A 27408-nucleotide genomic window follows, 5' to 3' on the forward strand; every position below is an offset into this window, starting at 1 on the left:
TATACATTTTAGCTTTCGGCCAAAAGGCCTCCTTCTGAAGTAGAAGACGCACGCACAAATGCTACTCTGCCTGACCACTGTGACCAATCACAGTGACCACAGATAGTGATTAAGAGTGCGTGAGTGCGAGTGTGAGTGTGTGTGTGTGTGTGTGTGTGTGTGTGTGTGTGTGTGTGTGTGTGTGTGTTTGTTTTCTACCACAGCAAGAGGCCTTTTGGGTAAAAGCTAAAATGTACAGCAGTCTTTCCATTGTGCCTGTTTGTGACTCACTGTCTCCTCTACTCGATGAGCAACAACCTATCCTTTTGACAATATTGTTGTTATTCCATCCTCAGTTTTCCGTTGTTAGATTTCAGTATGTCATTGCTCATGGAGGTACACTTCCTCAGGCATACTGTTTTTTAGCATATTACAACCAAGTGTGATAGTATCATTACTGTTCACTAATTATAAATAAATGACTTTGCAGATAATGTTTTTATCATATTTTTCTCGTGCAAACCAGTTGCACACAAATAGTTCACACTGTTAGAAATTGTTCAGGAAATGCAGAAGGACTTGTGGATGACCAATGCTTGACACAAAAACTGGCAAGATACCATTAACTTAATTGAATAGAATGGAATTAATCTAAATAAATAAAATTCCTATACTGCTTGGCCACAAAATTATTGATCACTCATTTAAATTCATAACAATCTAGAATTTGATAGGAATGAATTAAAGTGGAATGGCTGTACAGTTATGGGGAAGGCAGATGCCAGACAAATTTACTGAAAGAATCTTAGGGAAAAACATTTTACCCACAAATTCCTCATTCAGACAATCCTTTAGTACTTTTCATTGATTGTTGCTGACCACCAATATTTGCTTCTGTCTGTAAACTGCTTGTTTGTTATGGAGCGTACTGTTCGATGACATTTCCTCCTCCCTAGCACAGCAAGTTTGTTTGGGATTCCTATCGTATTGGTTTGTTCTGGCATTTTTTTAGTGTTTATTATAAACAATGCACTTTCTAAGTTGCATTAACACAAGATGTATGGACGATTCAAAGACCCCCACCATCAGAGGTTTGTTCAGTCAGCTTGAGATTTTTATTGTCAAAACTGAGAGGCTGTGTGTATGTAAGATTCAAAATATATTCTACCATAATTTGAACATTTGTGACATTACGCTCATTGAAAGCAGTTTGATGTCACCAAGGTGGTCTTCATCCTAAAGCTTTTGACGCATTTTGTTGTAGACAGGCACTTATGTGTATACGTGTTTTTGTTGTTGTAAATGGCACATTTTCTCTGAGTCTCAAGTTTTATTATGGAGCTTTTTCCTCTTGTTTACATTTTATTGCTGCGATATTATCCTGCAGTAAAGGACTAAAGTGAAATTCTTTGTAAGACAATCAGTTTTTACCAGTCAAATTTACAAAAACTAAAACAACTAAAATGAAAACTAAAACAAAAATTTTCCAGAATTCAAAAATCCTAGTTTTTTTTTCAGTTTTTTCCCAGATGAAAAAATTCCCAGGTTTTTCCCGGATTTCCTGGGGCATATACACCCTGTGAAGCTATGGTTCAAGAGAAGGTCTATCAAATTCTTGATAGGTTGCCTTACTGGCTATGGGAACTTTAAGAAATACTTACACATGATAAATATAGAGGCAGAAGCCCTTAAGGGCAGGGTATGTGGTGAAGAGGATGGAACTGTGCCACATCTAATCTTCCAAAAAGAAGCTCGGGAGGGTGAAAACACAATATTCAGATCTGTAGAGCCTGAAGAAATCCAGTTTAATGAGGAAATCGTAAAGGATGTCCTACTGTTTCTTATGGGTACTGGTTAGCTTTACTAGAATTACAAGCCGTGAAACAGCACAATACACTCAGTTTCGGTTCGGGGAACAATGGGCTAAGACTACTGTTGTTTCTGTCTCCCCTGCACAAATCAAATACAAACATTTTCTTTCTCCGAGATGCCTCGATGAATGCTGATATTCTTGTGTGCGCGGGAATTTCTCTATCCTAAAAATTCCAATGCGCCGTGCCCACCATACATACTCTGCTACCCTTGTACTCATTTTATGTATGTAAAGCACATCTCACCTATTAAATTAAAAATGGTCCTACATTCTCCACCTGACAGCTGTGATCAGGAAATCTGCATCTACGATCATCACAGAATCATTTGAGCCTCTTTTTCCACTTGGTCGCAAGCCAGTCAACCATGATCATTTCTGCTTACTGGTAGGCACTAGCTCGGCTTCCACCTCATGCCTGATGCTAGCATTTTTACCAATATGTTAGCTGCATGCAGGAACTGATGATAGCCTCTTAACCTTGGCAGCAGCTGGCATTCATGACATGAGTCATAATTTGCAGATGACTGCACCTTGTGCATTCAGTTGCCACCAGCAGAATCTCCTCCGTACCTTAGATGAGAACACCGCTTCCCCCCCCCCACCCCCCTTCCAATAAAGTAAGAATACAAAGTGGACACTAGACTTCTTTCCCAGCCCAACAATTTCCCTAAGAGAATAATGTAGGTGCTCCTAGGTGCTCCCAATCACCTACAAACCCATCCTCTGTGCTTGTTCCAAACTTTCAGGATCATCAGCTGTAGAATCAACTGGTTGAAGTTTCTCACGCGCTAGCATGCTTTCAGCAGTGGGCAAAACCTCAGACATAATAAAAGGCAAAGGATGACAGCCATTTGGCCATTATCCTCTCACCTTCCGTGAAAAGATTCGCAAGCCCATAACTGTTTGTTATTCGATGTCATGTTAGTGTCAACAGACAAAGACAATCAAATCAAAAGGCACTGTGATATTACAGATTCCATGTGACACTATATGCAACAGAGGTGCTGAAATATTTGTCTCTGTTGTTTAATTCCACTCGAGGCCTGGGTACACCCTGAAGCCTGTTCAGCTATGGCCAACACTGCTTCTTTTTCTGGACAGCGGCCAATTCTCCCTGAATCTGTACAGAACAGACATAGTCCCTATTAACCTTCAACCGAGATTCACCTTTACACATAATGTAACATTAGCCCAAGAAGTCACTAATAAGCAATGTTGCTGTGCTGCTTTTGTTTAGCACTACATTACGAAGCCACCTCACACAATGCAAATGTACTAAACATATGCAAACACTTAAAAAAGTTAGTTGATGCTATTCAACACAGTTCAGTACACAGATACTATTCTCTTCTGCACAAAGGTATGCGAGAACAAAGACTAAACAAAATGCTATGTACAAACAGAAACTCTGCTACTGATGGCACAAGTACGCAACTCTGCAGCTGAAGACCGTAATGGACATCAATGGTCAGATGAACACATTTTGGCACTGAATTGAATCCCAGCATATTTGCAAAGGAAGTTCTTGTCGTATTCTTAGCATTTCTCTATCGTCTCTGATCTTAACCATTAAAACACAATTTATTTGATATACCATCGTAAATGGTTAGGTACCTGATTTCCTTTGAGATATGAGTTGCCCTTTTCTTTCGCCTGCAGCCGGAGAAGCCATGCTTTCTGCCTTGTTAGTGTGTCCTTCAGAACACCTTCACAAGAAGGACATAATGCGTATGCTCTTTCCAGGTGTACTCTGCCAATAACAATGCAATACACAACATATAAAAACACCAAAATGTTAGTTAACTACAAATAAGGAATTTGTGTTACTTGGGTAATTTGTATAGCACACCTTTTATATTCAACCTGCCAAGATTAGGGTCATCTAGTGTCCTGACTTCTAACCACGCTTTCTACCACTACATTAACTGTGACAGTTATGTTAAAAACTACATCTCATATAAAATCCAATGTTTAGAAATTATTATGACATAAATAGTACAGAGAAAACATAGTGTCTATCCATTCACGGAAAATACAACAATAATGACTGATTACAGGCATGTCAATTTCAACTATGAGCATTAGTGCATGGAAATGTAAGAAGAGGTGGAAGACACGAATAAAGAGGAACATGATGAAACACAATGAAGATAAGAGAGAAGATAGTAGCATTTGCTTTAGTGTGTCACAGAGGGAAAATTGACCATTTTTGGAGAAATATTACATGTGTGACAGAAGGAAGTGCAGCAGGGTAGCTGGTGGCTACAGGACTAAACAGCAAGGTCACAAGCTCCCTGTCACAAGAATTTGTAATGTTTGCCAGAAATTTGATCAAGTTACAGAAGTATGAAGAAATGGTAAAACTGAAGCATTAACAGCAATACTGCTGTGGAGCTGAGAAATAGTTATGGGAGTAGAAAGTATTCTAAGGGCTCTCCCAGGGTCCAGGGATGACTGTGGTGGGAGAGACCTCACCTCCATCTGACTGACACCAACCCAATTAAGAAGTACAACAGTTACAAAGTAAAGATTGTCATCTAGCCAGGAAGATTCATAATAGTGAAAGTGAAAAGGGTACAAATGCAATGAACATAAGTAGACTAACTATAATAACAAAATAAAAGTGACGAAACAATCAGATCAGTAGATGGGTACGGCCAGGTAAGTATTCCCTGGGACTAAGTGTGCGATAAGGCCAGCCGCCCCAATCATCCCAGTGCTGATCTACTGCAGCCAAAGTGTTAAAGATGGAAGCAGCACCCACCATTCATCAGAGTCTACCCCTAAAATGGAAAATAGATTGCAGCAGAAAAATGGACTAACTGTTTCCTAAATGAACTAAAACAGAGTAAAATGTGGATGAACAGGGCAGCTCGCAAAACAGGCAGGGTCAAGGGGCCACCACACCAAGTATGTCGTGAGTGATGCCCCAACTTCTACCACCCCCTCCACCCCCCAAAAACAAATGTAGTTTAAAATATTATATCTGAGAATAAAAACCACTTTCACAGAGTACACTAATAACCTTAAGAACTGTTCATATGTTGTCCATAAGAAGAGGTCATTCCATCAGCATGTAAGCTATTGTCTGTAAAGGACATTACATAAAACAAAACTGTGCGTTAATCTGATATGACCAATATGGTAGGATGGCGGATCCCTTCCAGGAGGAGCAGAAAGGAAAGTACCATGCAGCTGCAGTCTGCTTGATAGTGTGGAGTTTACTAGTAAGGGGAATAGTCCATCAGATGATATTCCATCTGACTGAGGAGAGGTCTTATTTGTGCCCACATTTCTGTACCTGAGATCAATAAGGGTGAATGTTGCGCGACTAACTGTTTCTGCAGCCAAACAGGCAGCCAGATCATCCCCCCCCCCCCCCTCTCCTCCGGATACCCACATGACTTGGGACCCAGAGGAAAACATCTGTGCATGCTATATGACTAAAATTAGTGAGAGCCACGAGAGGGCAGTTGCCACAAAGTAAACTGCCTTTGTATGCAACAACAATTTCGTAAATGGGATAGTTAGGAAATTGTGAGATAGTGTTTGTGTAACTGAGCACAAGTTGGTACCACTGGAACTGAAGTAGTAAGATACCCACTTCTAAGTTGTCTATGGGATTAGTCCAGAAAGTGCCATTGGCTAGTCTTACTCCACAATTTATGGACTAGGACCAATAACTTTATGTGATCCGATCCCCAAGACGCATTGGTAAGAAGCAGAGTCATAAGGGTTCACATGGAACTTGCCTTTAGTTAATGACTATGGGGCAGCCATGTCAGCTTTTATCAAAGAGGAGTCTCACAAATTGGGAATGTGTTACACCTAGTGATGTAAAATGCCTGGGTATTTAAAAGTTGGGGCAAATGCCCAAAATTCATAAATGCCCAGGCATTTATGCATTTCAAAGGTTAACTGATTATCAGCACTTATAAAAAAAAATTTAAGTGATATTTTGTACTGGAAAAGGTGTTTTGCAACACTGCTTCAGTAGTAGTTGTGTAACCAAGTTGAAAAATCTGCTTGCGAGTTAGAGAAGAGTTATTAGGAGAAATAAATTGGACTGTAAACACAACTATACATTTGAATTAGGTCAATTCTTGCGGCAGTTCATAAAAAAACGAAAGGAAACTCAAGTTTAAAGGTAATTCTTGAAAAAAGTATATTTTGTGTTAAAGAGGTACCCTGTAGGTGTATTTTTACTTATCCTATACTACTTCACTAAAATTAGAGTAAAAAAAGTTTATCCATAATGATTTTAATCAGGGATTAGTCATGTGTCGATTCTAATTCCACGAGTCCGATAACCGCCAATTCTCTAGGGATCTACTAGTATCTGAATGTAGCAATTCCAGCGTCTTGGGCATCAATTCTTCACTATTAGATCTTTTTTATGTTCGTGTTCTCATTTTATCTTCACAGCAGTGCAACCAAATGAAAATAGAGTACGAAATAGGCAGAACAGAAAACTTTAGTCTGTCTCAAATGTCATATCTGACAATAAAAGCTTTTTCTTGTTTTTCACTGAAAATAGTTTAACATTTAAGAATAGATTTATTATCATGAAACACATGTCAGCTGTTTATTACATTCAGTAATAATTTTGCTATCAATAATCATTCTTCAGTAATATTCAAAGCTTTGGCTCTGATTATAAAGTGTGTTACATTACAAAGCAATGACCTACGACCAGTAGTGCTGGTGGTGGTGGGTTTTAGCCAGCTTACCACTATACACAGCTGTTCAATGGTGTGTGTGTGTGTGTGTGTGTGTGTGTGTGTGTGTGTGTGGGCGCGCGCGCGCGCGCGCGCGCTTTCTTTGGTTGGCTCTGAGCACTATGGGACTTAACGTCTACGGTCATCAGTCCCCTAGAACTTAGAACTACTTAAACCTAACTAAGCTAAGGACATCACACAACACCCAGTCATCATGAGGCAGAGAAAATCCCTGACCCCACCAGGAATCGAACCCGGGAACCCGGGCGCGGGAAGCGAGAACGCTACCGCACGACCACGAGCTGCGGACTCGCGCTTTCTTTCCTTGCATTCTAAGTAATAAAGGCAATGAATAACACGTATGCCTACATGTAAACATTTACTAACTTCCAATACTGGGAGTATCATCTATCCCTTATTTTGACGGGAGTATTATACATTCTAGCAGAAGAAATTTACAAAGTATTTTTTTATATAAATGCCCACATTTTGGGCATTTAAAACTGCTTTAGGCAAATTCTCGGGTAAATGCCCATTTATAAATGCCCTACCCACATCACTAGCTACAACATCCACGTCCTGAGTACCAAAGTAGAGTTCTGGATCTGTGTGGAGAGTAGCATGATGACAGAAATGCATGACTCAAGTTTTTTTGGGTGAGAATTGGAATTCATCTGAAGGGCTCCAAACACAAACCCTTCAAATGGCTCCTTGGAGCTGGTGTTCAACCAGTATTACACATTTGTAGCTATACCAAAAATAAATGATGTTGACATTTAGTACAGGGGCAACCACTGGTCTGGCAGAGGTCACTAGCCCATTGATAGTAATGAGCTCTGTGAGACACTGTTCACTTGGACCAAGGGGAGCCTAGATGTTCAACTTCAACCCAAAACAAGTTGGATAAATTCCGACAGAGAAAAAGCCAATTAAAAGTGTTGAGGGTGTTCTGTGACAGGTGCTACTTGAGACACTGAACAGTTCTTCAATGATTCTGAATAGCTGTTGCAATGTCTTCGGTCCACCATGGCAATGGCCAACAGTGGAATGGAACAATAGAAATGGGGTAACAGTTGGCAGAGGCGATCAGTGACATCTCCCACAATCTCGTCATTGCAGTCTGATATGGAGACACGACGTACATGGGGGCAAAACATATACAACTGGCACTTGGCTCTTGAAAGAGCCTAACATGTAAGTGGTCCTTCAGGTGGTGAGAAGGAAGAGACAGGACAACTTGGAAAGTGGTAACTTTCACAAATATTGTCATGCAGTGACCATTGAAGAGAAGCCTGGAGATGAGGGGAAGAGAGCATAGGGTTGACAACTGAAAAGAGCCATGGGCAGCACTGAAGTGGGTAGAAGTACTGTATACTGAGGAGACAGATCAAGACTGGAAACAAGCTGGTCAGTAACAAGGCCCCTACCAGACCAAGTGGTATTTCTGCATAGGGGGTGATGCATACTGAAATCACTAAGTAAGAGACAAGGGAGGAAGAGTTGTTGGATCAGGTAAGTAAGTAAGCAAGTGCCCTACTTGAATGTAATTAGTCTTACAGATGGTTATCTGCTGGGGTCGTTTGCACTTGCACTGCTTTTGCTTCCAACATGCAACACAGATTACAGGACAAACATTAGTTGCAGTTCTGGTAGATAACAAGAACATCTGTTGCAGTTGCACTGAACTATCATGTTAAAGATGCCCCGGTTAGGTATAAAGCCATATGAAGGACTTGTCAGGACCCACAATCACTCTGTCACCAGTAGGGTTGAACAACATTCATGAACATCAGTTCAGAGTTCGAGGGTGCGGGGGGGATCTGGTGCATCCAGAGCCACTGGAGAAATCTCCCAAAATTTCTTCTTTTTCCCTTATTTCTTCTTTTTCCCTTTCACTATCCTTTTCTCTTTGAGTACTTTTGACTGTCAAGAATCTTGTTAGGGCTTATGTGTAGCAACAGAAGAATAGTGGGGAGCTCTGTGATCCACAATAGGTTGCTGGTCTGTAGATTTCTGGGGAGCTGGTTCCTGAAATGGAGCCCTGAATGGATGCTGCAGCAAAACATCATTCACCAGCCGGTGCAGTGAGCCGTTCCCAAAGATGGTTTTCAAAAGAACTATAAGAGGGGAGGGTCTATTGTTCCATGGTCTAGTTTATTTGTGCATCTTTCTATGGTCAATGTCAAGGAAGTAAATGCACTATATGTACTACTGATGACCTGCCCAGAGTGGTAAGTCTATAATTGAGACTGGACAAAACAGTCATTTTTCCAAGCTTCAAGATACAATATTATAGAATCTATGACCTTCAGTTCCTTGATTTTGCATTCCTTGATTCCCACAACTGACAAGCAGGTGGAAGCACACATGGTGAATTTCCATGAAGTGACCAGCTATGGCTTCCCAAAACTGTGTCAACTGTCGAAATATTACCATAAAAGTTTCAATAAATCAGTTCAGGAGATAAGGAAGGCTATTTGTGTACAGGAAATAGAGAGGGCTATTTAAAGTAAAATATGTTCAAAACACAAATATTTAAAAACTTAACACTTTATGCACATTATCCTGGTGAACTGAATTGATCTAATATAACGAAACAATATCTTAACTGCTTAGCTTACAACCAGCCAATCAAAGACATGGAGGCAAAGTTGGCTATATCCAAATCTGCATTTCAACCGTAACGCCCCATAAATAGTCCAAGGCTATGTAAGGGCCAATCCATGTCAAGTGGTCTAATTTCAGAAAATGTTCCACACAACCAACGAAGATTTTGATTAAATTTTATATGAACAATCACACATGTTCCCAAAGAACAATGGTAAAGTTTCATGGTCATTAATTTAATACAGTCATTTGTTTGACCCCAAAGTACAGTTCTCAACAATGCACGGGTGAGTTTTGGCAACTTTGAGACATAATATCTCTGGTAATATTTTCTCGAGAGAAACAAAACTGAGTCAGCTTGTACAATTTTCTGCACTCTCTTAATCGAAAAAATAACAAAAGATTTCGTGTGTGATATGCACAATGATGATTTAAAGCAAACTCAGCAAAAAAAACACACTCAAGAAAATGTGAAGTTTAGCTTTTTACATCTTCGGAAGTAACTGCGAGATTCACTTTAAACTTTTCACAAAACAACTTACCAATATAAAGGTCTTACTATATAAAATTTTATTCCCCTACTGCTTTCTAATACTTTACAATTTCCGGCACCTCCTGATGTAGTGAACAGCATGATAGAGAGCAAAAAGCTCTGCGGTAAAAATTGTGCACTGGTCAAGAAGCCAGCACTGAAACTTATCAACCCCAATGACAAAATCACAGCCAACACCGTGGGCAGACTTGGAAAAATCAGCGTACAAAAACACGCTATCGGCAAGTTGTGAGCGAAGTTCGAGAAATTTGCAGCAATAGGTCACCTCGGGATCTAATCATTCGGAAATGAGCTGTGGACAAAATGAACACAAACCTGTGCCTGAAGCCAAGGTGGTCAATGGCTCGCACCCATTCAGAAAGTGGCAGGAAGTGTGAACTGCAGTTGCTGAAGCAGGTGACGAAACTGGATGCCAGGAGGCCACAGAGAAGAAATGTACATCTCGTATTTGTGGTCAAGAATGTACTCCAAAAAAGGTTCAAAGGTTGGGTGGCCTGGCATAGAAGAAAGCTGACACTCATACCTACTGAGTAGGATGTCGCGCTGGTATGACAGTGGTAGTTCACCGGCTTCTGCGTAGAGACTCTCAACTGGACTAATATGGAATTCACCAGTGGCGAGACGGATCCCCAAATGGTTTAATGTATTCGGACGGCGTAAGATAGACAGCCGTGCAGACTCGGTCTGTAAAAATTCCCAGATGGAAGTGGAAAGACCACCACAAAGGTCCCATGTGTGCATAGTACATACAATGGCTGTCCGCCAACAGGTATCATAGGCTTCCTCCAAATCAAAGAATACGGCCACTGTTTGTTGCTTCTGCAGAAAATTATTCATAATGAACATCGACAGGGTGACGAGATGATCAAACACTGAGCAGCGCTTTCGGAACCCACACTGAGCATTAGTGAGAAGATGATGCGACTCCAGCCACCACACTAATCAACCATTGATCATACATTCTGTCACCTTCAAACACTGCTGGTAAGGGAAATTGGACAATAGCTGGAAGGAAGAGATTTATCTTTACCAGACTTAGATAGGGGAACAATAATAGCTTCACGCCAAAGCGTGGGAAATACACCGTCAGTCCAAATACAGTTGTAGGTATAGAGGAGAAAGCGTTTTCCCACAGGAGAAAGATTCTGCAGCATTAAGACGTGGATTGTATCGGACCCAGGAGCAGAAGACCTGGATGAGGAGAGAGCATGTTCTAGCTCCCTCATAGTAAAAGGAGTATTGTCGCATTCTCAATTCAGAGAGAGAAGAGATTGCACGAGCCTCCTCCACCTGTTTCCGAGGAAGAAAGGCAGGATGGTAGTGGGTGGAGCTTGAAACCTCCGCAAAGTACCAGCCCAAAGCGTTAGAAACATCAACAGGGTCGACTATGACGTTTCCCGCCAGTCATACCAGGAATTGGAGAGTGGGCGGTAGTCCCGGAAAGCCAGCACAAGCCACCCCAAATGAGAGAGGATGGAGTAAAACTGTTGAAAGAGCTAGTGAAGGAAATCCAGCATGCTTTCTTGCTTTCCTTAATAATGCGATGGCACAGCGCACGTAGTTACTTGTAGCGGATGCAGTTCGTTAACGTAGGATGATGGTGAAAGGCACGAAGTGCATGCTGTCAGACACGAATCGCACTGCCGCACTCCACAGTCCACCAAAGGACTTGGACCCGACAGGGAGAAGTAGTAGTACTAGGGATAGAGGATTCAGCAGCCGAGAGAATAATGTCCATGAGGTGCTTGACCTGATCATCACAGCTGGGGAACAGGTGTTTGTCAAAGACTTCCAAGGAGGAATATAGCCCCCAGTCAGCAAGAGAGAATTTCCAATGGGTGGGCCACTATGATTGTACAGGTGAGTCACACAAGGTAATTGGTCACTCGAGTAAGTATCGGAAAGAGCACACCACTTGAGACGTCGAGCGAGCTGGGCAGAGCAGATCAAGAGGTCTAAGTGGGAAAAAGTGTGCCTGGAGTCAGAGAGAAACGTGGCTTCGACGGTGTTAAGGCACACAAGATTAAGACGAATAAGAAGATCCACCAAAAGAGAACGTCTCGGGCAGGCGACAGGCGAGCCCCAAAGAGGATGATGGGCATTGGTGTCACCAAGGAGCAGAAAGGGTGGAGGAAGCTGAGCAACAAGCTGCACCAGGTCCGCCCTAGTGACAGCAGAAGACAACGGGATATAAATGGTGCCGAGGGAAAAGGTAAATTCAGGAATGAAAACACGGCCAGCAACTGCTTGCAGGTGGGTGTGCAAGGGGATAGGACGATGACAAACATCATCTCGTAGCAGCAGCATGACCCTACCATGAGCAGGAATCCTCACCATAGGGGGAAGGTCCATCTGTAGCGTAGTAAAATGGGAAAGAGCAAAATGGTCTTGAGGACGTAGCTTGGTTTCTTGGAGACAGACTACAAGTGGACATTGTGATCACAGGAGCAGCTGGAAGTCCGCGACGTTAGACTGAAGGCGACGGATACTCCATTATAAAATGGCCATAAAATTTAGGAACATTGGAGAATGAAGAAGAAACACTCACCTCTATGCCCGCTTAGTGCGAGCTGTCAAGGGAGGATGGCCACTAGAATCCACAGGTGGAGGATCTTCGTCCATCAACTCAGCGGGATCAACGGAGCTTCCCCAGCGTCGGTCTGTTGAAAAGGACCTACGAGTCGAAGAGGGCTGAGAAGTCGGAGAGGGGGAAGACTGTTTGCCTTTGAATGATTGTTTTGACTTTTGGCGATTGGCAGAAGAGCCAGACGGTTGCGAACTCTAGGTACGCAAGAAATCTTCCAGACAATAATCCTATTTGAATTGATGGTTCGCTGGCTGCGTTGCAACTGTCTTTGCCGGGGAGGGCGAAGAACGGGTAGCAGAATCTACAGCCCAGGAACCGGGAGACGGAGTGTCAGCTTGAAGGCGAGGTGACTTTGCCACCATCGAACTAAACTGTAAGTCACAAGTTTGTGCGTAGCCATGTTTTTCGTGGGACACAGAGAGGCTAACACGGTGCTGTAGCTTCCAGGCATAGGGACATTCGGTTTACAGCTCGCCAACAGGAAGAGGTACCCTCTCCTTCACCATTATCTCCTGAACAGCCCGCTCGTCTTGATAGACGGGACAAGAACGAGAAGAAGCAGCATGTTCTCCATGACAATTAACGCAGTGGGGGGAAGGAGGTGGACAGGCACCTCATGTGCATCCCTTCTACAAGTGACACATTTGGCTGCATTTTTACATTAGATGCTGGTATGATTGAACAGGTGGCATTTATAACACTCCAGCGGATTGGGAATGTAAAGGCACACACAGATGACTTCATAGAGTTTTTATCTTGGTATGAAGCGTTAACTGATCGAAAGTCAGGAACAATGTGCGAGTGGGCACCAAATCGGTAGCTTCCTCCTTCATAACTCAATGAACAGCAGTAACGCCTTGATCTGATAGATAATTAGTTATTTCGTCCTCTGTCAAACCATCCAACAGACGGGTGCAGATAACACCATGGCCTGAGTTAAGTTTCCTGTGAGCCTCCACTTTTATAGGGTACTCGTGAAGGAGTTGTGCCTCGAGTAGTTTCTGGGCCTGGAGAGCACTACCAATTTGCAAAAGCGGAGTTCCATTGCGGAGACGGGAGCATGACTTCACAGGGACGGCGATGCCATCCACGCCTTTCTGTATAACAAAGGGGTTTACAATAGCAAAAGTGTGGTTTTCATCTAAACGTGACCCTACTAGATATCGAGGCGCAACAGGAAGAGACATTGAGGCAGGAGGCTCATTCCACTTTCTTTTATGGGAAACACTCAGAGAATGAGAAGGAAAATCAGTCATTGGGAAGAAGTCCTCACGGTTGCCAGCGTCTCTGACTGCGCGCTCCTTCCAACAGGGGCCCTCCGAAGGGGAGCCCCCCCCCCCCCCCTTAGGTGATTGTCTTCACCTTAGGTCATACCTCCCGAATGACAGACAGAGGGATTGATCGGCAGAGGAGGAAGATAATAGCTCAGGCAATCACCTTTCCCTGGGCCTGGCCTGTACCAGGGCCGTACAGGCCAATCTGGGACTGGGAATTACCTGTTACCCAGTCTCCTACTATGCGTCAAATGCGTGGGTAGCCGTCAGGTACATACAGTGAGGAGAAGAAAAGATAAGAAGGAAAGGAAGAAAGAAAGGATGGCCTCAGACGCCGCAGCAGAGGTAAAAGAGGGCAGCGCAGGGAAAGGGCAGTACAAGAGACAATATTCCTACAAGCAAACCAACGCAAATGAGCTTCAAAAGCCCATGAAGGCACGAAGCATCTTCCCAAGTGAGGGGAAAAGGACAGGAGAAGAGGAGACAAGCAGCACAGAAAGAGAAGCAGTGCTGCGAGGGCTGGATTAGGCCAAACATGGCAATAACACAACAGAGCAGTAACATGAAACTCTAGCAGAGGAATGAAAGTCATTTTCACACTCCCAGGCCACGGATTTGTTGCAATAAGTCCAGACTTCCACCACTGCACCTGCAGGTATTGCCAAGTCCTCCTCACTGGATGTGGTACTATTCTGCTGCTAGGCTGCCTCTGGCCCATTCCAGCAGTTCTCAGTTTCTGTCCTCGAGGGCAGCAAACAGATCCCAGGCAATACAGCCGCCCACCACTCCACAGCAGTGCAGGCATATAGAAACCACAGGCTATCACTCACTGAAGGAGTTCCACCACGAGAGGCTGAATCCACACTAAGTAACTTTATAGTCTTCAGTGCCAGTGGCTCCTTACAGTGTGTGGCCAAGTCCCAGCTTATAGGGTCACAAGATGCTGCATAAGCTACAAGAGTCCGGAGTGCTGTGCACTATTTTCACTGCACAGTAGCTGTCAACTCACCACTGCCACTCACTGATCTTACTATGCAGTCAAAAGGGTGCAGGCACCACCTTCATTGAGACACTGGCAGTGTAATCAAATGAGCAACAATAAAATGTTTTTTTTTTCTTTTGATGGTGTTTGACTAAGCTACCAACCGCCTGTTCCCAAGGCCTAGCTACACTGCTGTGATTCAACAATGCACAGAAGTCATTCTACAGTCCTGGACTGTTTCGGCATCAAAATACTCTGATTTTTCCATTATCCAATATGCGTTTTCTAAATTTACCTTGCAGTCTTAGTTTTTATAACAAAAAGAATGTTAAATGTGGCACTAATGTATACAATGTTTGCTACAAATTATATTTTTACACAACCTTTATTTCGCAGTCATATCAAATTATCTTCCAACCTAACCTAGACATCAGGCTACATTGCAGATCAATGCCACTGCAACCAAAATTTTCCATGAAGGAGGGGGCGACACAATCCTTAAATGATAAATATCGCCAACTGGGATCTTCTGTGACTTATTAAAAGCACCTGGTTGTGTCACTCATAATATACCACTAGAGAAGTTAAGCTTTTATGAAATACGTAGTTCAGCAAATGTCTAGTTTACGTCTTATTTAAGAAACTGAAACCATAAATTTACCCTAACATTGTAAAAAAGAATGCCACATCATCTGCATGAGGATAAATTACAATGGGGGTCACACAGTGTTTGGTCATTGGCTCAGTGTCCTCCTTGCTTTTTTAATGATCTCCCATTATTTTAGTCATGAGACAGAATTAGATGATACAAGCATTACTATAAATCCAGGCAAAGAAGGTTCAACATATGAAATGGTAATTGAACAATATTATAGAAAGGATAGATTGCTACTCACCATAAAGATGCCTGCGAGTTGAAGGCAGCCACAATGAAAAAGACAGTTAATTTGAGTTTTCAGCCAAAGCTTTCTTCAGAAAGGAGACACACACACACGCAAACGAGAGAGAGAGAGAGAGAGAGAGAGAGAGAGAGAGAGAGAGAGAGAGAGAGAGAGAGAGAGAGCGCAGCAAAATGCATTATGGTCAGAAATACCAGTTTTGTGTGTGTGTTTTTTACTTTCTAAAAGTGGCTTTGGCTGAAAGATCAAATATAGAAGTCTTTTCATTGTGCCTATCTGCAACTCACTGTGCCATACTCACAGTATGTAGCAATCTGTCCTTTTTGTAATGTTGTTGATATTGCAACTGGGACTTTACACGGTTTGAAAATAGTAAGTGATGCTTTTGTGGAAGTTGCTGAACAGTTTTGCACAAATGGACAGGCTTTAAAGTCGCGGGGAGGTGGGGTGATGTATCAAAAATGTGCTGTTCATACAGTTAAGTGGTCTAGAAAAAATATTCCACCACATATTAACTTAGTACACCAACAAGAAATAACAGAGGGTTAGAAAACTGTACACCCTTAGATGTGTTGCTCGATGAAAAACTGTATATTAGGCTTACTAAAACATTTAGGTTCAACTACTTTTGCAACAAGAATAACTGCCAAGTTTGGAGATATGGATGTCAGTAAATTAATATACTTTTTATTTTCATTCATTGATGTCCTATGGGGTAACAGGCCTATTCTGAGGTAACCCATCAATTAGACAAAATTACTCATTGCACAAATGAAATTAATTAGAATTATATGTGGGGTTCACACATGTACATCTTACAGGTATCTCTTTAAGCAGGCTGTGAACATTAAACCACAGACTCAAAGAAGGCTACAGTTATTCATTTATGAAATTTGTCGTCAACAGTGCAACCAAATTTGACAGTAACTGATATTCACAACTATAACACTAAAACAAAAAAGCTGTCTCCATTGCCATTTAATAAATGTAACAATGACACGGACAGAACTGGCATATGCAACTACAAAAGTCTTTGTTAATGAATGCGAAGTGTCCGACAGATAGTAGAAATATTTTTGAATGCACACAATGTTTTTCCTCAACAATTCCTCCTACAGCACAGGGGAATTCATCAGTTGCGACAGTAACTTTAAGGCAAAAATGTAAATGGCCAGCAAAAAGCCAAATAGTTATTCTACTTTTTTCTGTTGGCATATTCCACATCAGGGTTCATCGCGAATTTCATCTATGGAGTAAGTAGCTAACTTCCAGTTTCAAATAAAGTGGCCCTTGTGAACTCAGCTGTGGTACCTACAAGTTACAGATAGAGCTGAAAGGTACACACTGTACAAAATTCTTCAAAATTGGGTTTATGACCACAATGCTGATGACAAGGCAAAGCAGACGAGTGGTATCACTGGGTTCAATATTCACCAACACAAACAAGTTGCGATTTGTCAGCCTACCTAAAAAATTAACTAGATGTGTGCAGCTGATCACGGGTTGGTATTTCATGCAAGACCCTCCATGGACATATTCTAGAGTTTGTCTATATTCATGAATCCAAACACACTTAAGTATTAACCAACTTTCCAAACTGCCAAAGTTTATGACAAGTTTTTATTGGTTGACTGTGAAGTCCATCTCATATAAAATAGACAGCACTGTCGCGCAACTACGTGTTTTTCAGCACTGAAAACTATTAATACAATAAAATCCCACACATGTAAATACTATTTAACTTATGGGACACCAGGAACACTTAACAACTTATATATTTTGATTACCTGTACTGTTCGATCTCTTCGTCAAAGTTATCTTCATCTATAGGAACAAATGACGCCAACTGCTGTATCTTTAACTGTTGGTTTATCGTGCAACTTCGACAAAATTTACTGGCCACCAATTTCTTATAATTGTGTGTGTTTGTGGCCGGAACTAGACGGTTCATATGGAAATCATGTTGTGCAGGAATAGGTTTGTTGTAGTTTCCGTCCTAAATGTGGGGCAACAGAATTAATAAATATGAATACAGAAACTTGAGAGTATCAACAACTGTATGAAATAGAGTTAAGCCGAAATAACACTCACAGAAGAAAAGCCATTGTATTGTTCGCAAAATGGGCACGTCCATTCATTTCGTTTCTCGTATGGTACTTTCGTATTTGTATTACAAAACCAACAGTTGACCAATGATGGAAATCTGGGTCTACAATCAGACACATATTCATTGTAACTGCAATAAAGCTCATACTAGCGTAAGTACAACGTGGGTCTTAATCAGTATCTCTACATTTCTACTCGACGGAAACTGGCAATCATTTCTGATGGAAAGTTTCAACTTACCGTACTTTAATGTATAAAAAGATGCCGGTACCTACAACTGCAAATCCGAGTACAATAACAAGTAGCGTCATAAATAAATCCATTATCTAATTACTATACACTAAGACATGCTTCAACAGGTCACCGTTCCCAAACTACACTTCAAATTAAATTTGAACTAATTCCCTCGTAAACTACCACGTGCCGTCTCATGGACGGCCATGTTTATTTAGTCTGCATAATTTGATGTATTTCACACTTCATGGTCAACATAAAGTTAAATCATGAACTTCACATTATAACGTAATTTGAAATAAAGTGGCGTGATTGTATGAACTTTCATGAGAAACATAGATTTATTATTGCTGAAAACATTTTAGGATGCATCCGTTAAAGTGATTAAATGATCTTTGACTACACAGTGTTTGTGCTCGTCAAATACAACCTTTGCCTGAAGTACATTTTAAATGTTGTTTACATTAAAATAAAAGTGTGTTTTTTTTCGGGTTGAGTACTGCTGTGACATTTGACGTAATTTTAGGTTGCGTTAACTGTAGCATGAATGACAGCCGAAGTGGGAATGGCAGGCCCTTCTGAATTGAACACGGATTCCAGTGGCAGGGTGAAGGTAGTAAAGTTTGTGTGCAATGAAGAGTACGTTTAAATAGTGTTTTCATCCTATTATATTTAAGTTTTCTTTCGACAGGGAGTAACTATCGTAAAACCAGTTATATACGGCAATATTGCGCGCTATTTTGGCAAAAAGCGAGAAGAAGATGGCCATACACATCAGTGGACAGTTTACGTCAAACCGTATAATAACGAGGATATGTCAACTTACGTAAAAAAAGTACATTTTAAACTCCACGATAGCTACGCGGAGCCGAATAGAGTTGTTCTCAAACCACCCTATGAAGTTACAGAAACTGGTTGGGGAGAGTTTGAAATAGTAATCAAGATCTATTTCCACGACCCTAATGAAAGACCGACTGTAAGTGTTTATAATAGCATAGACACAGCTCACAGTTAACCTTTAACTTCAAACATAACATAAGTTACACTTAAAGAAAATTTCGGTAGATGAAAGCTGGCAGCTTAGTGTCATAAATTAGTTACTTTAGTAGCTTTCCGGCAACCATCAAGTGTTGGTACATGTAAACTACATTCTACGAGGAGCCTGTAGGAGTTATTGAACACTAGTTCACTTGATATGGAATGACCCAATCTCATCCCGTTGGATGTAATTGGCCATATGTTACGGTGTAAGTAACCCGTTATATTCTGTAAATGATTATAGTCTCTGTCATAGGACTTTTGGGTGAACCATGTTTCCACGCAAAAGTCTGACTGGCAGCATGGTAATTAAAATGTTAACAAACAGATAACCCATCCTTAACAGCGAAATTTGTGAAAATATGCCCCATAACAGACAGCCTACATCTTTAGTGCTTTAATTCAAACAGTTATTGTTAACTGGGCTTACATACAAATGACAATGGGATAAGTCCTTTCAGAATCACCCTTTAACTTGAGTTCATCAATAGCCATATTATTCTAAATTGTGTATTCCAGGCAATGAAAGACTTAAATACCTGGGACAGAAACACGACTGTTGACAAATTGTGTCTTCAGTCCTGGAAAGTTTCCCAAGGTATCAAATTTTATTCCGGTAAACCAACGCATTCAGTACCACCCGTCAACTTTGACCAATGGCAGAGTCGAAAGATGCAACACTGAAGACATAGCATTTGTGTAACACAAACATGATTTCATTTCATTTGTTTGGTCCATTTGAGACATCACATACTTACTGTATTTAATATAGGATAAGTCAAATTTGAGAAAGAAGATAGAGAGATAGAGATTGATAGATATTCAGTTCATAAATAACAATCATAAGTTACAGGTATCAAAAAGTACATTAGGGCCTATTTAAATTTGGCCATAATTACCTATTCAGTTCACATGCTGCTTTTTATAATTAAAATAAAAATTCTTTTACTGATAAAAATACTGATTCATCAGAAATGGCTGAATGTTATATTTAAATATAAATTTATGTTGCTGCAGCTTTAACTCACTCAGTAAGCCTTTGACTAAGTTAACAGTCATCTGTGAACAACTTTCCTCATACACTAATGTTTTACACTGAGGCATATGGGTATTACTGATGTTTCTTGTGTTGTGGCTGTGGATATGCTTATTTTGCTGTAGATGTCCTGTACAGTTGAAAAGATAATCATTTCCAAAAAGGATACACTCATATATGTAAAGGCTTGGCAGCCTCATTATTTTCAGCTGTATGAGATGTGATCTACATGTTTCCAGTTTCTTTAGGTTGCAGATAGCTCAGACTGCTCTTTTCTGCATCCTAAAAATTTTTATGGTGGTGGCTAAGTTTCCACATAAGATAAGCCCATACCTGAGAAATGAATGGAAGTATGCATAATATGCCTGAATGACTGTTGTCCGTTTGCAACTTGGCTTAACATCCGAAGAGCATAACAAGCCTTTGAAATCTTTTCTACGTACTGGTGACCTTAAATGTTTCCACTGACAACAACATAGTCATTGCTGTCAAGCAATTTAGCATCAAGAACTAGTAATACAATAAAATACCACAGGTGTAAATACTATGTAACTTATGGGACACCAGGAACACTAACTACTTCAAATGTTTTGATTATATGTATTGGTGCCTATTTCTTATGAGAAAGAAGGGAATGATGGACAGTAAAATGACTTTAGAGCAAACCAATAAAAGCCAGTTGTTAAGCTAAAATAATTATACAAATTTTTAATAGTAAGCATTGGAGGTAACAGAGTTACTTCTGGAAGGTTGGGGTTTTGGGCAGGGACAGACTAAAATCTAACATATCCTCAACAATCACATTAACATTGAACTATTGTAAAATAGAATGATTGCATGAATGAGGAAAAAAAAAAAAAAACACTAATTTCAAAAGGGAGGGGGGAGGGGGGGGGAGAGAGAGAGAGAGAGAGAGAGAGAGAGAGAGAGAGAGAGAGAGAAAGAAATCAAACTAAGTGGTATCAAAAGATCAAAAACATAAGTTGAGCTGAATATGAAATCACCAGTACAAAAATACTAAACCAACTTGCATTAAGAAAGGCCAAAAGACATGATAGATAAACATATTGAAAGACTGGGAAAAGTAGTGATAGGCACAATCGACATCAGTTGGTGTCCACAGTTCCCCATAATCAAAGTAACACTTCACATACTTGAGAATTAAACTGAATAATTTAATTCTTGCAGTTATACATTATCCTTGTTTTGCTTTTGTTAATGTTCACCTTATAGCCTACTTTCACACACTGCCCATTCTGTTCAACTGCTCTTCCAAGTCCTTTGTTGCCTCTGACAAAATTACAATGTCATTGGCAAATTGCATAGTTTTTATTTTTTCTCCCTGAACTTTAATAGTACTCCAAATTTTTCTTTGGTTTCCTTACTGCTTGCTCAATATACAGATTGAATAACATCAGGGATAAGCTACAACCCTCTCTCACAGCTTTCTCAACCACTGCCTGTCTTTCATGCCCCTCAACTCTTATAACTACCATCTGGTTTCTGTACAAGTTGTAAATAGCCTTTAACTCCCCGTGTTTTACTCATGCTACCATCAAAATTTCAAAGTAATCCAGTCAACATTGTCAAAGTCCTGCTCCAAGTCTACAAATGTTACAAACATAAGTTTCTATAGATTAAGCAAATTAACCTATCTTCTAAGATAAGTTGTAAGGTCAATATCGCTTTGTGTATTCCTATATATCTCTAGAATTCAAACTGACACTCCCTGAATTCGGCTTCAATCAGTTTTTCCAGTCCTCCGTAAATGATTCGTGTTAGTATTTTGCACCCATGACTCACTAAACTGATGGTTCAGCAATTTTCACAACTGTCAGCAACTGCTTTCTTTATAATTAAAATTATTACATTCTTCTTGAAGTGTGAGGGTATTTTGTGCATCTTGTACACCAGATGCAAGAGTTTTGTCATGATCGGCTCTCACAAGGCTACCAGTAGTTCTCATAGAATGTCATCTACTACCAGGAGGCTCGTTGGGACTTAGGTCCTCGAGTAGGCTGTCAAATTCTTCTTGCAGTGTCATATCTCCCATCACATCTTCATCTACGTCCTCTTCCATTTCTATAATACAGCCTTCAAGTTCGTCTCCCTGATACAGACCCTCTGTATAAAACTTCCACCTTTCAGCTTTCCCTTCTTTGCTTAGGACTGGTTTTCCCTCTAAACTCTTCATATTCATAAAGCTGCTTCTCTTTTCTCCAAAAGCCTCTTTAATTTTCCTCTAGCCAGTGTCTATCTTTCCCTTAGTGAAGTATTGCTAAATCCTTACATTTCTTCTCTAGCTGTTCCTGCTTGGCAATTTTGCACTTCCAATCAATCTCATTTTTAAGAAGTTTGTATACTCTTTTACCAGCTTCCTTAGCTGCATTTTTTGTTTTCTTCTTTAATCAATTAAATTCAATATATCCTGTGTAATTCAAGAATTTCTACTCAGCCTTCTCTTTTTACCTGTTTGATCCTCTGCTGCCTTCACTATATTATCTGTCAAAGCTATCCACTCATCATCTACTGTACTCATTCCCGCCAAATGCTCCCTCTGAAACTCTCGAAAACTTCTTGCTCTTTCAATTTGTCCAGGTCCAATCTCTTTTATTTCGTACCTTTTTGCAATTTCTGTATTTTTAACCTACATTTCATAACCAATAAATTGTGGTCAGAGTTGACATCTGCCCCTATAAACGTCTTAAAATTTAAAATCTGATTATGAAATCTGTCTTACCATCATATTATCAATCTGAAACCTTCTGGTGTATCCCGGTCTCCTCCACACACACAGTCACCCCTCCCTCTCACCCAGGGGGCTCACCATCCTTGGTGAGTACGTGCTTGTCTACCATGGGGCTCCAGCCTTTGTAGTGCTACTTCCATTTCCATACTGCATGTCTATCATGCTATTCTTTCCTCTCCCTTGGGGACTCCCCTCAGGGGGCTCAGCATTTCGTTGCTGGATACAGGTTTGGCGACCTCGGGATCCCTGAGCTGGGGACTGGGATGCACCACCAGTCCTCAATACCGTAAGCTCTGAGCGTGCTTCAACGACCACCGTAAGGCGCTACAGTGGAACGTTGTACGGTACAGAACCAGGGGATCTTGGCTTAACTGCCTGGGTCATGAGGATGGTATAAACCTCTATAAAAAAACCTCAATCGCAAGGTGTGCTGCGTGCCGAGGAGACGCATGGCTGTTGAGGTAGAACAGTTGCTAGCGGGCGACCTCTGGGGAACCTGCTGTCCCCCAGTTGTATTAGGCTTACCCAGGCAAGCGGAACTCTGTCTGGATGTACATTCCTTCCCCTGGCTGCTCGTGAGACCACCATGAAATGAAATACGAATAGTGCACAAGCACGAGTCTCTAAGAAAGGAAAGTTCAATGCTTTACATTATGACCCCCAATTGTTCCTTTCCCTGTCCACACCAGGGGAGGAACAGCAGTCTAAATTACCTGGTGAGATGTATTCTCCTCGATTTCTGGTTTGCAGCAGAACAGATAGGGATTTATTTCTGACCACAAAGCCTCAGTTTTTTGTGGAAAATTTAGAGGACAAGTTCGGAGAAGTTGAGGGCCTGTCTAAAATGAGGTCTGAAGCAGTCCTCATACAGACAGCATCCCCAGCACAGTCATGGGCATTGCTTGCTTGTGACAAGCTCGGTGATGTTGCAGTCTCCATTACACCTCATAAGAGCCTCAATATTGTTCAGGGACTTATTTTTCATCGTGATCTGTTGTTGCAGTCTGACGCCGAGCTTCGTGCAAATCTGGAATGCCGCCGTGTCCACTTTGTACGACGGGTCTTCAGGGGACCTAAAGATAGTAGGGTCACCACCGGCGTCTTCATCTTGGTTTTCGAGGGAGACACCCTACCCGAGAAGGTCAAGGTGATGATATATCGATGTGATGTTAAGCCTTACGTCCCTCCTCCCATGCGCTGCTTTAAGTGCTGGAGGTTTGGGCATATGTCACCAAAATGTGACGCCAACCCTACTTGTCGGGATTGTAAACGTGCCTCCCACCCCAACGTCCCGTGTTCGCCGCCCACTGTTTGTGTCAACTGCAGACATAAACATTCACCGTGCTCTTCAGATTGCATGGTTTATCAAAAAGAATGGAAGATTATGGAGTATAAGACCTCGACAGGCTCGCTTACATAGAGGCTAAACGCAAGTAAGACCAACTTCACCCTGTGTGCATTTCATCGACGTTTGCTGCAGCAGCTTCAATGTCGCCATCCCTGGCGACGAGCCCCCAAGTTCAGCCGCTTTTTGTGGGCCCTCCAGTCCAGCCGTCTATTCCTGCCCCCCAGGTAGTTGGGGGAACACCCTCTTCCGTTGCTCCCCTGTTCTCAACATCGGGAGTAACAACCCCTGCTTCTTTGGGGACTTCAGTCCCCACCTCTGCGCCAGAAAAGTGCCCACCTCCTCTGGCTCCCCTTGTGCGGAAGAGATCACTTGGTGCCCTCCCTTCCACGGTTACTGTCAGCCAGTGGCTGAAAAAGCCACCACCTGAGGGCCGTAGGGCTTCTAGGTCTTCCTCGGTCCATGGGACTGGGTCGGAAAAGCCCACCCAGCCTGATAAACCGAAGGACAAATGGGACCCTACCAAAAAGAAGAAAAAGCAAAAGAAGGGCATAGAGACAGAAAAGGAGTTCACCACTACGCCTGAAGATGATGTGGAGCATCTAGTGCCCCTCAAGAGCTAGATATTGCTCGACCTGCAGCTCCTATGGAAGTTGATCAGGCTACTTCGCAATTGGTGGTGGCAAGCACTTCTAAGGCATAACCTATCTCCCCCCCCCCCCCCCCCCCCACCAGGTTCTTTCATGTCTTCACAGTCGGATACCATTATCCTTCAATGGAATTGCCGTGGTTTTTTCCACCACCTTGCTGAGTTGAAACAGCTTTTGTGCCGCTTCCCTGCCACTTGTCTTGCCATACAGGAAACCTGGCTTCCTGTTAGGCGGACCCCTTCCCTCTGTGACTACCGGGGTTACTATAAGAACCGCGTAGAATACGACTGGGTGTCTGGTGGTGTCTGTGGTTTATGTTCTTGCCACTGTTCCTAGTGCCCCAGTGCCACTTCATATGGCTCTCGAGGCTGTGGCTGTTAGAATCCGGGCAGGAATTGAGCTTACCATCTGTTCCCTCTACCTTCCCCCAGATGCAGTTGTCCCTTTTGCCGACCCAGATGCCTTGTTTGCCCAGCTCCCCCCGCCATTCCTCCTTTTGGGGGACTTTAATGCCCACCACCCTTTATGGGGCGGGGCCCAGATCTCGGGCCAGGGTAGGAACGTTGAGGCTCTCGTGGCACAGCAGGACATTTGCCTCCTTAACACTGGTGCTCCCACATATTTTAGCTTGACTCATGGCACATACTTGGCCATTGACGTCTCTCTTAGTAGCCCAGGTCTTCTTCCATACCTCAGTTGGAGGGTCCACGACGACCTCTGTGGTAGTGACCACTTTCCTATCCTGGTTTCTCTTCTTCAATCCCAACCCCCTGACCAGCTGCCACGATGGTCTCTTCATGGAGCTGATTGGGCAGCCTACACCTCAGTTACTATGACCATTGCTCCGCTTCCTGGTGACATTGATTTGGCAGTGGACGAGGTCACTATGGCCATTGTTTCTGCTGCTGAGGCAACTGTCCCCTGCTCTTCAAGTACCCTAAGGAGTAAGTCAGTCCCTTGGTGGACACCAGAGATTGCAGAAGCTATCCAGGACCGCCGCCGAGCCCTGCAACGACACCGGCGTCATCCTTCCCTAGAGAATCTGGTTGCCTTTAAATGGCTGCGGGTTCAGGCTCGGCGGTTAATCCGGCGGAGCAAACAGGACTGCTGGAAACGATATGTTGCCACCATAGGTTCTCGCACCTCCCCATCTCAGGTGTTGTTGCAGGTTCGGCGCATTTTCGGCTTTCAGCCTCATGCATCTGTCCCTTGCCTTTCTTTTCGGGGTACACTTTGTACTGAGCCAATCGCCATCGCCAAATATCTGGCAGAGTACTTCGCTCGTATTTCCATGACAGCAGGCTACAGCGCAGAATTCCGTGCCATTAAAGAGCAGGCTGAGCGTTCGCAGTTGTTGTTTCGTACACACCGTTGGGAAAGATACAACACCCCATTTAGTGAATGGGAGTTCCAAAGTGCCCTTACAGCTTGCCCCGATCCCTCTCCAGGTCCAGACCAAATTCACAACCAGTTTCTTCGCCAATTCTCGGCGCCTTGTCGGGGTGAATTACTCGCCCTGTTTAACCGCATCTGGACGGAGGGCGTTTTCCCAACTCGTTGGCAGGATAGCGTTACCATCCTGGTGCTGAAACCTGGTGCAGATCTGCTGGTGGTTGATAGCTATTGCTCTATCAGCCTTACCAACGTTATGTGCAAACTCCTGGAACGGATGGTGAGTCAGCGGCTCATGTGGATCCTCGAAGTTCGGGGCCTCCTAGCCCAGCAACAGGGGGCCTTCCACCAGAGCCGCTCAGCGATTGACAATTTAGTCTAACTAGAGTCAGCCATTTGTACATCTTTTACTCGGCGAGAACATCTAGTTACTGTTTTCTTTTATCTTCGGAAGGCGTACGATACCACCTGGCACCATCATATCGTTGCTACGCTGCACGAATGGGGCTTGCGGGGTCCACTTCCAATTTTCCTACGGAATTTCCTCTCCAATCGCTCCTTTCGGGTTTGAGTTGGCACATATTTTAGCTCTGCTCATATTCAGGAGAACAGTGTTCCACAGGGCTCGGTTCTCAGTGTTCCCCTTTTCTTGGTGGCGATTAATGGTCTTGCGGCTGCAGTGGGCTCATCGGTCTGTTCCTCTCTATATGCCGATGACTTTTGTCTTTATTACAGTTCCCCAAGCATCAGTGTCACTGAATGGCGGCTGCAGGGAGCTATCCTTAAGGCACATTTTTGGGCATCCAACCATGGTTTTCAGTTCTCAGCTTCTAAGACCCGAGTGATGCATTTCTGTTGTCCTCGAACGGTCCACCTCCGTCCAGAGCTCTACCTTGCCAATGAGCTCCTTCGTATTGAGGAGACGCATCGCTTCCTTGGCATGCTGTTTGATGCTCAGCTCACTTGGACACCTCATTTTCACGAGCTTAAACAATGGTGCTGGCGGCACCTCAACATCCTTCGCTGCCTCAGCCACACCGTTTGGGAGGCTGCACGAACAACCCTCTTACAGCTCTATAAGGCCTTAGTCCAGTCCCGTCTCGACTACAGGAGCATGGTGTACGACTCAGCAGCACCTTCAACGTTGCATATCCTCGATCCGATTCTCCATTGTGGCATCAGACTGGCGACAGGTGCCCTCCGCACTAGTCCGGTGACTAGCCTTTTTGTAGAAGCTGGAATCCCTCCCCTACGAGTCCCCTGACAACAACTGCTTGCGTCATACATTGCCCACGTCCATGCCTCGCCCGACTACCCAAACCGCAGGCTCCTTTATCCATCTTCTGCACTGCCCTCCCCACGACGGCGGCCTAGGTCGGGTCTCCC

General features: G+C 42.7%; 2 protein-coding genes across 3 annotated transcripts in view; one reads left to right on the forward strand and one right to left on the reverse strand.

The window, feature by feature from the left end:
• LOC124789493 (transmembrane protein 201 homolog) overlaps positions 1-18130 on the reverse strand; it is a 30389-nt gene extending 12259 nt beyond the window's left edge. Inside the window, exons 1-4 of the mRNA XM_047256874.1 lie at positions 17819-18130; positions 17564-17681; positions 17260-17468; positions 3467-3602 (exon numbers count right to left, since the gene is read on the reverse strand). Coding sequence (XP_047112830.1) covers positions 3467-3602; positions 17260-17468; positions 17564-17681; positions 17819-17901 — 546 coding nt within the window. The 5' untranslated portion in view covers positions 17902-18130. The remainder of the gene's footprint in view (positions 1-3466; positions 3603-17259; positions 17469-17563; positions 17682-17818) is intronic.
• A 96-nt stretch (positions 18131-18226) lies between these two features.
• The window catches only part of LOC124788173 (YEATS domain-containing protein 4), a 91292-nt gene continuing 82110 nt past the window's right edge, over positions 18227-27408 (forward strand). For both annotated transcript variants that reach the window (XM_047255327.1, XM_047255328.1), the window contains exons 1-2: positions 18227-18425; positions 18504-18788. In XM_047255327.1, coding sequence (XP_047111283.1) covers positions 18360-18425; positions 18504-18788 — 351 coding nt within the window. In that variant the 5' untranslated portion in view covers positions 18227-18359. The remainder of the gene's footprint in view (positions 18426-18503; positions 18789-27408) is intronic.

The sequence above is a fragment of the Schistocerca piceifrons genome, chromosome 3, assembly GCF_021461385.2.
Source record: "Schistocerca piceifrons isolate TAMUIC-IGC-003096 chromosome 3, iqSchPice1.1, whole genome shotgun sequence".
Classification (NCBI taxonomy): Eukaryota; Metazoa; Arthropoda; class Insecta; order Orthoptera; family Acrididae; genus Schistocerca; species Schistocerca piceifrons.